At 40.6% G+C, this 12,919-nt stretch overlaps 1 protein-coding gene across 13 annotated transcripts in view; it reads right to left on the bottom strand.

Annotated features, from left to right (window-relative positions):
- Nucleotides 1–2,337: 2,337 nt before the first annotated feature.
- The window catches only part of nrcama (neuronal cell adhesion molecule a), a 51,457-nt gene continuing 40,875 nt past the window's right edge, over nt 2,338–12,919 (bottom strand). For 5 of the 13 annotated variants that reach the window (XM_035521679.2, XM_081712635.1, XM_081712633.1 and 2 more), the window contains 9 exons: nt 12,660–12,782; nt 12,264–12,428; nt 11,444–11,479; nt 10,407–10,472; nt 10,080–10,202; nt 9,503–9,658; nt 8,783–8,914; nt 7,898–7,976; nt 2,338–5,327 (listed from right to left, as the gene is read on the bottom strand). In XM_035521679.2, coding sequence (XP_035377572.1) covers nt 5,093–5,327; nt 7,898–7,976; nt 8,783–8,914; nt 9,503–9,658; nt 10,080–10,202; nt 10,407–10,472; nt 11,444–11,479; nt 12,264–12,428; nt 12,660–12,782 — 1,115 coding nt within the window. In that variant the 3' untranslated portion in view covers nt 2,338–5,092. The remainder of the gene's footprint in view (nt 5,328–7,897; nt 7,977–8,782; nt 8,915–9,502; nt 9,659–10,079; nt 10,203–10,406; nt 10,473–11,443; nt 11,480–12,263; nt 12,429–12,659; nt 12,783–12,919) is intronic. The other 8 variants (XM_081712636.1, XM_081712637.1, XM_081712642.1 and 5 more) reach the window with 4 other exon arrangements.

The following is a 12,919-nucleotide window of genomic DNA, read 5'->3' as shown; positions in this document are numbered from 1 at the left end:
ATAAGGAAATATTGCACACAACACGGTTGGTATGAATCACTTTAATACAATTGGATACTCTAACTTAGGCTAGAGTGCTCTGTATTGTGATTTCAAATCATTGTAAAACTCTGTAGGGGTAATACACAAACGTAAATCAATCCAAATCCACTTTAATGAGGATTAATTGTGTGCAGCACCAGTGGAAGAAGAGAGAGGTATATCAAACTTATTTAGTTAAACGAAAAACTGTTAGTAATAATGACAATCAGAATAATCCGCAATACTAAAATCAATGTCAAATGGATAAAGAGGTCGAGTGAGAGACGCAGAACCAAACAGAACCGCAAAGGCTTCATTAAAGCTGCACTTTGTACGTTTGGCGTCCTCTCTGGTGGTAATGTGTAATTGCATGAAACATGCCAAAGAACATTGTAATGTGGGTTGTACAGAGAGTATTCGTAAAAACACGATTAGAAGTGTCGAAAATGTCAGTGAAGGCAGCTCAAATCTCCGGATGTATTTTAAAAGACTCACAACTAACTTGCACTTTTTATTGTGAAATTTAAGTGCGAAGGAGGCAAGAATCTAATTGTCTTTTCTGTGTTGCCTGTCAGTTCCAAGACGGTCATGCTCAGTGTTTATTTATTTATTTATTTGTTTATTTATATTATTTTTATTTTGGCAACTCTCACACAAATGTTAAATTCAGCATGGGCACAACGAGTACCTTTAATCATATTCATGTACAAAACGTAGAGTAAGATGAACATAGTGAAAGTGCTACATGCACTACATGCATCATCAAAATAAACGGCACTGTCAAACAACGTCAAATATTATAAGACATTTTAAAACAAATACCAAAAGGTTGGTGTAGACAAGAAACGTTAGTTAGTTAGTTAGCCTATTTGGATAAAATGTATGATAGCCTGCTAGACCTATAGCTAATAGCCTAAATATTTATTTTTTTTTCTGTTAAGTTCCAAATAATTTAAACAGTAATGAGTTTCTAGTTTTTGTATCTATAGCTAGATACTTCTTACTGCTTTTGTCTTTGCAATTAAGAATGCATGTTAACTAGTTTATGTGACCTCATAAAATATTGTTGTTCACATGACTTGAGACTTAACTCTGACTCACACCCAAGAGACTCAAGACTTGACTGAGACTCGCACCTCAGAGACTTGAAACTTGACACAGACTTGCACCTCAGAGACTTGGGATGACTCAGATACACATCCCAGAGACTCAAGACTTGAGTCAGACTTGCACCCCAGAGTCTCGAGACTTGACTTAGACTCACATCCCAGAGACTCGAAATTTGACTCAGACTCATGAAAGTGACTCATGAACATCTCTGGAAGACATAAGTGAGTTATCTATTGTTGAAATCATATTCTTAGCAATATAATCTTCGATTTACATTTGAGTCCTTCAAATGAAGATATGTATGAGAAAACTGAGTACTAGGTTAAACATTAGCTACAACAGTGGTTGGTCAATCTGACAGTGTAATTTATATCAGGCTATTTATCTAGGTTGTTATCATCAGTATCGTGAGCAGTTTAGCTAGAAAAAGGTACTGTTCTGTTGAAAGCTACACCAAAACAATATGTATTTGCTATGCTTTGAAACTAGTCTTTTTGGCTGAATATCCATTGCTTTGACATTGCTTGCTATTAACTATCCACATTTCTGTCAAAAGTTAGCTATGTTTATGTAACCTTACATGAGAGCCAGTCACCCAATGCCACTCCAAGTAATATCAGTTAGGTTAAGTTTGCAAGCTAGTTATCATTAAACATGTATTCTTTAGATATTTTAATTCAGGCATAAGAAGTAAACTTGACAATCATATTACTGAATTAACCAGCTAACATTAGCGATATGACATTGCATTGCATTACATTACATTACAAGAGTAGCATTAAGATAGACAATAGTAACAATCCAGCTGACTAATCATGATGTCTCATTCAAAAACACAAGTGCATTTTCCATATTCTAGCATCCTATTTCTGGTATCTGAAGCCACTTTGAATTTGTAGTAATTTGGTCCTATGCTACTTCAAAGATCTGGTTATTTATTTGTTTGTAGGTTTCATGTGTCATCATGTGCTTGTACATGTGTAAATAATGGTCTTGTCTGATTAGACCAATGGATTTTTTAATTTGAAAAATGCAAAAATGCTGGTATGATATTGATATTTAACACATATTTACTGGTATGAGCTTACTACTGAACATAGTTCAGCACTTTGCTTCAACATAACATTGGTCTCTGCCTAAATACATATTGACATGAATAAAAAGATCTTGGCAGAATAAACTGAAAAAAAGGGTTTGGTCATGAAATCCTGAAACCAACATTTATTTCATGTTTTTCAGTTAAAATACAAAATATTTCGCAATTATATCATAGAGAGTAAACCATTTTACAGCCTTTCATGCTTTTTTTTTAATGAAGCCTCAACATTAACCAGAATGTTATATATCGTACTCTATCATATCTCATTACCAGTCACAAAAAAACCAACAAAAAACCCACATGTGAATCTGCACATGCACCTGTGCAGTCAAGGAATCACAGTCTTTTAAGATCTGCATGTTTGTGGTTTTGCTTTCAGCAACCAAAGGTGTGCACAAACGACCCATGCCGTGCTGAGCATAGATGATCGCTAGACTCAGACTACACCAGCACAGGGGAAACTCTGTGCCTAGCAGTCACCTGGTCACAAAACACTACAACTACAATCACTGGAAAAGAAGGAGTGTGATTCGTGAAGAAGACTGTTAAACGTAGTGCTTCCGACCAGGCAGCAGTGACATGAAGGTGGTCACCTTGTCCGGTGATCTGAGATCGGTTTTGCTATTTGTCTTTTAATAGGTGCTGCACATAAGATTGTGGGACCCTCTCCTTCTCCTCATCCTCTCATTGTCCCTCATGTGTGAAACCACTGGCTGGGATATTTACAAAGCAACACAATATCTACATATTAAAAAACAGACAAAAAAAAATGAACTAAAAAAAAAACTTGATGCAAGTTATGGTGAGCTAAACCATGAAATCTAGGGCCTTAACAAAAGGAGGCCAATCTCAAGCCAAGTCCCACACACACTACCAGGGACAAACACACACACACACACACATACAAATATACTGTGGTTATGTATACACATACACATGTTATTCCTCTCTGTCTCTTTCAAACACACACACATACAGGTCTCGCTTTCTCATGTGCACACCCAAGCATGCACACCTGTACATACATGTTCACATAAACACATTAACAATCATACTCATAAACACAAGTGCTCCAAGCACACATGATGATGACAGCGCTTTAGGACTGTTTTTGTGAACTGTTGATTGCACAACTCGACAGCTTGCAATCCTTGATAACATGCAATAAAAAACATGGTTATAAGTGAAAATGGCCTTTCTCCCCACCTACTCGCTTTCACATATACTGAAATGTCTAATGATGGGTCACTGCAGGTCCTACATTCTTTATTCTTAAATGCCCCCTACTGTCCCCAATGTAAGGGACCAATCTGCTTCTGGTCAGCAGCTATGGCAGTTCACACGTGAGAGTTAGATTGGCAGTAGTTCTAGCTGCTTCTCCAGATCACGCACAGCCTCTCCCTGTAGCGTGGATTGGCAGGTGTGTCTTCAGATCATAAACCGCAGAGTTACAGAACACCCTGGTGGCACAACATGGATGACATCATTTTGTATAGCGTCTGGGAGATGACAGGTGCTTGTTTCACTGCAGAGGTCTGAAAGTTCACCGCCCCCCTTCCCAACCCCTAGAACCATGATTAGCTGATCTGAGAGGCCTTGAGAATGCTCTAGTCTTTGAGAATGGAAGGGGTAAAGGGGGGAGTGGTTTGTGTGCAACTACAGAATGCTGCTCTCTACCAAGGCACTGAGAAACCCTCTACGTTGCCTAGTCTGCCAGGGTGCAGAAGCTCTGCGCCCACAGAGCAACACAGAAGGCAAGATGACCAGTTGCCAGAGAGTGGCTGTATTATGGCCATGTGGGGGCCCCACTCCATAATGCTGCATGACAATAGGGTCAGTAATGAATGAGACAGAACCAGAAATCCCAGACTTTCTCCATCAGTGCAACAGCATAAAGAGTTATCTCATACAAACCAATGAAACATTTACAAAATTGTAAGTCCAACAGAACTAAAAAAATAATAATATTAAATAAAAAACAGCTATGTTGTAAAAGCTATGGGACAGTTTGAGTGTCAAGAGTGTGCTTGTATGTCTATGTCTGTGTGTGTGAAGTTTTCCATCGTAATATTTTACTGCAGCTCCCATCCGGCACAAAAGACAGTAAATAATAGCGTTTACACATATCCACGTATTCCACGACGGTGTCCACGGAGACGCTGGTGCTTTGAGCACACATAATACCGACTTTAACACTGTGGCGACAGAACGAAAAGGCAGCTTTAACACGGAGATGAGCGCAGCCTCCGCGTACCCTTGACCCACCCGATCACAGAGGAGCGCAGGGTTGTGGCAGCGCACAGAGCAGCACAGAGAGAGACAGGATTCGATGCCTACTGACCGCAAACAAACCCATTTTTCCAAAAAATAATCTTCATATATGCGTATATCATTTCTATACATTCGTGTACACACATATACATGTTTGAAAAAAGATAATAGAGCTGTCATCAGGATAAGGTCCTCCTGTATTCCCTTCGACTAGCTGGAGGAGCGCTGGGCTGCTGGGAGAGAATATTCCTCCTGTGCATATTGCTTTCTCCTGTCTCACAGATCTTCTTCTCTGTCTCTCTTAACCTCTCTCTCTCACCCCTACACTCTCTCGTTTTCTCTCTTTCTCAAATACAGTCTTGCTCTCTTTCGCTCTCTTATGCTGATGAGTGGGTTGGATTGTGGTTTGTTTTTGTTTTTTTTTGTGATGTCAAGAGGGTCACAGTGAAGTAGGGACATCCTGCTCTCCAGAGGAAGTCGTGACAAGTAGGGAGATGGGGGTGGTGTTTTTGTGTGTGTGTGTGTGTGTGTGTGTGGGGGGGGGGGTGTTATGGTGGTTCGGCGGGTCAAAGGTCGCAAGGCCCAGAGCCGTTACACAAAAGAGTTCATGGCATTGACTGGAGATGGAGCCTCTGAGCTCTCGTTGCCCTCGGCTGTGTCCTTCTCCTTCTTGCCACTGTACTGGCCAATGAAGGAGCCATCCTCATTGAACTGGCCGTCACCACCCTCTCCATAGTCCACCAGGCTGTCATCGCTGTCATCCTTCTTCACTGTGCCATTGGATGGGCTCCGGCTGCCCTTCAGTGGCTTGTGGTCCTCTGTGTCACTGGGAACAGAGAAAGGCACATGGAAAGATGCATTAAAAAAAAAATACTAGCAGGACAGTTGTGTCACAGTGGCCATGCAGATTAGCAACATGGACACGATCTCTAGTTAAATGCTTTTCTTCCGAACTGGGCAATCGTGCACTCAGGATTCAGGGTAGCTTTGGGGATTGTAGCTATGTCAAAATGCAAAAGCTACTGCTTCTAGAACTTTAAATCTAAATAAAAGTTTGACTATTGTTATCAAACACAAAAAACACAAGGCATCTGAAAAAAGGCAGACATACATTAGTCTATATGCAAACTCAAAGAGAGCTGGGGGTTGGGGGTTTGGGATAACATTAAGGGATTAGATGCAGTTAGCAGGTAGCATTTCTCTTCTTGTGGTTCACCATTTTTCATTCAAACCAACAAGGATTCTTTTGCATGCAAAACTTGGATTTTTCCCTCTTACCTCTCCAATGACCTATAAGTGAGACAACAGACGCCATTTACCATGTTATAATGGTGAGGGAATTAAAATAACTGATCCTGCTTAGTGGAAATGGGAACTGATGAATGATGACAATAGCATGATGATGATATTTACGATGATAAGAGAATGATGATATTCCACTTATCCCAAATTTTGTTGATAGACCAAAAGAGGTTTGGTGTCTAAAATCTGCTTTTTTAGTTTTGCACTGGAACTACGAGTCTAACAAGTAATGAAAGTTTCATTCTACATTTATTTCCTGTTAATACTTTGCAAAATCTTTATACATTTAGCTGACACTTTTATCCAAAGCAACTTACAAACAATTAGGTCCAAGTACAGTTTAAGGGCCTTGCTTAGGGGCCCAACAGTGCAACTTGGCAGCAGTAGAGCTTGATCTGGCAACCTTCTGACTACTATTCAAGTACCTTGCCCACTGAGCTACCACTGCCTAGAGACACTGTAGGTGACACCAGGTATGAAAGCCACATAATCTTATTAATATTTGTTTCATAATCAGGATAGTCCATCATTACATGTTATAAGTTTAAGTGGAAGCATAGTATCATCTGCATAGGTTCCAGTTTTCTGGTATAATTAAGCCTTCATACTTGGGTATGGTATGATACCAAATTATGTGCTGTGACGGTTCCCCCTTGCCATCAGCCACCGCGTAGCTTTTCTTTATGTTGTCTTTAGTTCCTTGTGCTTTGTGTTTTGGTTTCTGTGCAACACACTCTCACAGGTGTGTCATGTTACCATTTTATTTGCTGCACCACCTGTGTTGTTAATGCTTTGATTCTCCCCTAAAAATCCCCTTTCTGTTCTAGCCACTGTGTTGGTTATTTAAGTTATATTTGGTTTCCTGTGCAAGTACAAATTATGAGTTGTCTTTATTTTTGTTTAATCGTTTGAGTTGAAACGTACACCTGCTTCCCCTCTTTTCCACATGTCCTCCACCTGTCACAGTGCTAAGAAAATGTGGTTTTTTAAGATGGCTCGCCCCCAAACTACAGATTCTAGCTATGTGGTGAAGCTTTGTTTATTTTTTAAAATACATTTCAGTACATCATACTGTGTCCCAAACCACATCAGCAAGTCTGTACGACCTTTCTTAAAAACCTGATATGGACTGAAGCAAATGTGTAAACATTTAGGCATTTATATATGAAAAGGATGTGGAGTGGCAGACATCCATTACTTGTTAGCTACATTAGCCTTGTAGCTCCAGTGCAGAGCTAATAAAGCAACACTGGGCACCAAATAGGTCTTTGCTGGTCAACTATGTTGCTGATTCACTGAAGCAGCACAGAAACAATAGCTAAACCGGGGAGCTTCTACTGCTTTATCTTTATGAGGAATGGATTTTTCAAAATAAAGTAAAAATACTAATGACTAGCTTGTACCTCAATGCCAGTCTTATTCTTAATGTCTGCAGATATATCAGTGAGCTTTTGAAAACAATGATAAATACAGTAGGTGTTTTAAAGGAACTTTTGTCAAATTGTATCGCAGTAGCTACAGTTCGGTTTGTAAAGTGAAGAGAGGTTTATTCATGGATAACCCTGTTTGTCTTATGATGTTAAAAATGGTGACGTTCTGACTACTGAGTTTAGGTGGCTGGTGTCCATTTGCATGGATTTGAGGCTAGTTTTGTGTTATTTAATATTGTGGTTAAGATCTAGGGAGACGAAACTGCACCCTTCATAGAAAACTAAATCTATATCACCAGTAAATGGTAGAAATAAACACTAAAACACTCTCAATAAATAAAAGTAAAAACAAATGTGAAATAAATATTTTCATTCTGTTCTTTGAATCAATCTGGTAATAAATTGAAAGGTTAAGTGGCCAATATAGCAGCGTGTTCCAGATTCAGGTAGAGTGGAGTGTTTTAATATACAATAAAAATATTACCCAACGTATCAGTTTATTAAAATATCATCTACATTGTGTTTGCACATATAAGATGGTTTCTGAACATGATAATGGAATCTGTAGAGATTACATTAAAACTGTTAGGGGTCAGCACTTTTCCTGCTACTGTCTAGACATAATGTGTGATTTGAATGTTCTGGTGGCTTTTCATCCACTCACCTGTATTCTCCAAATGTCCCATCATCCTCTTTCATAGGCTGAATCTCTGGGTCTTGGTGAGCCTCCTCCTTTTCTTTCACTGTGTGCCAAAATCACCAAAGAGGCGAGAGTTAGTTGCTGTACAACTTTACCTTAAGTGGAACTGTTACAGACTGTCTGTGGTGGATAACGCCAGAACACAAGAGCTCTTCATTTTTAATTGTCATAGATTTCACAAAGTAAAATCCTTAGTAAATTACACTATTTACATGCATCTGACACAAATGACGACTGCAGGAGTTAATTCAGTACTGGGAATTTTGCATACTTAGATTGTGAAATATGTTATATTTTGCTTGCACATATAGTAGGTAGTGGATCTTGCAGCCAAGTGAACAATGTAATACTGTGTCAGAGTGCTAAAAAGCAGTGTTTAAACCAAATTGAACACTTGATCAAATAGGTGTGTTTGTAGTTTCAATTTAAAAATGTCTAATGGGGGGGCACTTCTAAGGTTCTTTGACAGATGGTTCCATTTAAGAACAGCATAAAAGCGATCTAAGAGTCCTGCTCAAATTCTGTTGTTTAAGCATATCAAACAGTTATGTTAGCCTTCAGCCATTTAGTCATTTTTAGATATGGAATAGTATCTTGAAATTGTGTAACACAGCAATGTATGTGTTGCTTTCTTTTCCTTCAGGTGAGAACTCTGGAAGCTGAATTTTTAATCAGCTCAGTCTGATGAGGAGGCTATTAAAGTAATCATCCCTGCTAATAGCTACATCATGCAATTTTTTTAAGAAAGGGCTACTTGCATCAACAGGCACCATACATACCTGCATACACCTCTTTATTTCACCCACCCACGTGCACAATAACACACACACAGCAAACACACTCACTCACCTGGGTATTTGCCACCTTTGTTCCTCTTGATGAAGCAGACAATTAGAAGGACGAGGATCAACAGAGCGATGGCGCACATAAGACCAATGAACCAACCTTGTGTGGCTATATCCACCTGTCTGCTGGTCATAGCTGCACACACACACACACACACACACACACACACACACACACACACACACACACACACACAGTGAACCAAGAAATAATACAAATCCTCTGTAACCTCATTCTGAATGGCAACTTATTTCACATATACACAACAGTCCACATGAGGTGAAACGTGTACAGTTCCACTGTACACTCACATGCTGATGTTTGTGCACTATGTGTACAAACCTGCAAAAAAAACTTATTAACCAGTGAGCACCATGAGCAAGATATGACAAACAAGGATAGCAAACTGCAATGGCATTTCACAAAAGTGAAGTGCTACGAGATGGATGGGTTTCTCTGTATCATCTACAGTTCAGCTATAAAGTCAAAATGGTCACAGAAATGATGTCGATGGAGGAAATAATAAAATGAAAAGCACTTGGATGCCTCTCTTTTCTCTCTGGTCACATCTTTCACGGTCATGTGATCATGTGGTCATGTGGTCAAGGATGTTCAACCCTAAAGCAGGACTGCAGGAGCTTGCATAGGTGGAGTTAGGGTGGGGCCCATGGGCGTGGCCACCCCCCACCCCTTAACAGAGCGGAGCTGGCGCTGCTCCCTCACCTGGAACCGCAATCAGCAGCTCCTCTGTGCTGTGGATGGTCACATGGGTGTGGTCTTTGGCCACCACGCGCACCCTATATGTCATGCCCGCCTTTAGGCCTTTTAACTGATACGTCTGGGAGCCATTTACAGACTCCCTCTTCCAGGCCTCTTTACCTGAGGAGAGGCGCGGGGATTCAGATTGTTCAAAAATGAGAAAAACGGTGTCAAATCCCACATGACTGTCACAGATAATACAAGCAAATGATATTTTGTACAAACTGCCACTGTTTTTAAGAATTCCATATGTAGGGACCTTCAAATAAAGTGTCACTAATAAATTATCCTTCACACAATGACGCTATGTGGCATGTAGGAATTATGCATTTGGATGTATTTTATGTTTGTTTGACTATTTATTGAGGGGCATTGAATTGATAAATACATACTAGAAGAAAATAACTGATGTGAAAACATTCAAGTTGGTCTTTCCAAGACTGTAAGGAACTCTGAAATGCCTGACAGCAGTTTAGCATAAGTAGCATATCTGCTAATTACAGGATATAAGAAAGTCCGGAGGCATAGAGGAAGAGCTTACTGTTGTCTGACACATATTCCACATACACATTCTTTTCCGTCCCAGAGTATTCCCAATTTAGGACGGCATGGTCTTCCTCCAGAGAAAAGTTCACCCTTCCAAAAACAGGACCTACCGGATGTGCTGACCACAACAAACAAACAGACATGTCGTGCCAAAGGTTACTGTGGAGCGACCAAGCAGTGTGAGCTATGTTCCAACACCCCAACATCACAAGCCATCAAAACACCTCCCACCAGACACACACACACACACACACACACACACACACACACACACAGTCACTGAGAGAGAAAGAGGGGAAAGGACAGAGGTGGGTGTGTGTACCCTTGTAAAACGGGGGCTGCACAGACTGAGAGACGGGGGAGACTGGATGAGAAGGGGGTTCAGTGCCTGAAAGAACATGAAGAAGATTGAGACATACAACATCACTTAACACAGCAGCAAAAGGACAGAGAGAGAGACCAAAACAGAGAAAGAGTACAACTATCAGAGGTGTCAGTTTGTTAGATACACATACTCCCTAATGTCACCTTATTCAGTCAGTTTTCTGTACTGAGAAAAGCAGCTTTGCTTGTTTTGTGCATGGTTGTACCATGTTTCCAGTGGATTTTTCCTTGAATGGCCTGAATAATTTATCAAGTATCAGTTCGTGCTGTATACATTAAGTGTTGGCATAAATAGTATTTACAAATGCATTTATAGTATAAATGTTTTAGAAATGCATCCAACCAACACCTGCCCTTTAGTCAAAATCATACTCATGAAAGAGGCCAAGACAGTTTGACACAAAGTACACAGGGTACAGGACTCCTGGCAATAGGACAGCCAGGCAACTGACTTCAGAGTACAGTAGTAGTGGATGTACAATTGGACTTACAACTTACAATTGATTGTAAAATATATGGTTATGTATTAGGTAGTTACATAGTAGGTGTACCTATTAAAGTGATCACTCAGGGTAATTCAAAATGTAACACATGCAGAATCATGCAGTTTAGCAGTGTTATATTGCTCAGTTATGATGAAGAGGAAAAGCGGTATGAAGAAACAGAAGCAGAGGGATGTACTGAAGCACCCACATCTTAATTTTTATGAAGCTGTCAGGCCGGGAAACAAATCTACGTCACACATCTGGAACCTACACCTGCTCATCCAAAGAGGTTTAGAGCAGGACCATAAAGTGAAAGTAGAGGGATGGAAGTTTGGCCTTGACAGCGATACTCCTGCATGTCAAGTATGGAGCAGATCTGTGGCAAGTGTCTGGACTGGGGTGGTTCATGCACATGAAGCTATGTCCACTGGGGGCCGTGGGGCCAAGGATGGGGCACCCGGGCAACATGCATGCCCGGGTCAGGAATTACCTTTACCCGCCTCTACTGCGGGCTGCCGTATCAGTGCTTCATAAGGCCGACGGGGAGGGAGAAAGACACACAGAGCAGCTGTGAGCAGCGGGTTACGGACCACATGAGAAAGAGGCGCCAACTAACCCCGATGACACGGAAGGAGATCTAATCGAGCTAAGTGGGCCTGAAGGCTGGAGGGAGGTAAGGCCATGAGCCAATGTAACTCGAAACTGAAGCATGCTACAGTGCAGTCCTGTAGTGTACATATGGACTGGCAGATGCTGTATAATACTGCACATTCTAAAAAAGAAAAGCTGCAGGTACAGTCGTGGGTGGGTGGGGGTATGTTTTTTCTGGCATTACCTACTCTAACCCAAAAAAGGAGACTACAACAAAACACAAAGTACATGGTTTGGTAAGGAATCTTCCAAACTGAGATGCTTCATAATAACATCTGTTTTTGTTTACCAGTTGTTGTTTACTGAAATGGTTTCATTCAGATATTTAAAAAGCATCCTTGTTAGAAGGCTGAGTCCAAAACCTAAGAAACAGCAGTCTATTCAGTGAGTGTTGTTTGGTGACATTGTTGCTGTTTCAAGCACTATATTATGCCATGGCTTTGTAAACTCCATGTACCAAGACCTGGCCAGTTAGCTTCAGGGTTTTGAGCTCTAAAGTTGGTGGATGTTAAAAAAACCTCTCATAATGCATCAATGTGCATTAAGACTAAACATGCATTCAATATGTCTCAAGCCTAAACAGTTCCTTTCCAATCCACAATAGTTGCCTTGAAAGTGTAAGTCATTCAGGAGAGCACTGCATCCCAGCCGAGGCTCACCTTCATCCATGATTGTGATGGCCTTCGTGATGGCGGGCCCTGAGCCCTTGATTGTCATGCCGTTAAGGAAGAACTTGTAGTGTGTGCTGTACTTGAGATTTTCGAGAGTAATGCTGGTCTCATTGGCCAAGAAAGTCATCTCTTTAACCTCCTCTGTGTTATTAACTAAGGAAGGAAAGGGGGACAAAAGAGCATGAAGGAGAAGCGGAAAGAGACCAACAGTGTAAATAATTGAACGTTTGTGCGCAAAAGGGTCCACAGCAGCCATTCAAATAATAAAAAAACCTAAAGTATGAAAATTAAAGTTAATACTTTATCCAGTTGGTGAGTTCCTCAATAGCATTGTTTTAAGCAGAAAATTAATTGCAGAGTGGCTGTTCTCCATTTCTGACTTACCGGGCTGGTATCTAAGCACATAGCCAATGAGGTGACCATTGTCGTCCACAGGAGGACCCCACTCAACCGTCAGTGAGTCCAGATATGAATCCCTAATTCTGAAGAAGGCAGGAGGTCCAGGCACTTTCAAGAACAAAATAAAGGAAGGAAAACAATCACAGAGGAATAAATTAGAATACCCTATTGTTCAGAACGGACATACCAAGAAAAGGTTGCTTCAAAGTTATAGGTGCTGTTAAAGAATTGGAGTTAGCAAACCT

This window comes from Electrophorus electricus, chromosome 4, assembly GCF_041902795.1.
Source record: "Electrophorus electricus isolate QZ-2024a chromosome 4, ASM4190279v1, whole genome shotgun sequence".
NCBI lineage: Eukaryota > Metazoa > Chordata > Actinopteri > Gymnotiformes > Gymnotidae > Electrophorus > Electrophorus electricus.
This window is presented reverse-complemented; position numbering and strand designations above follow the sequence as displayed.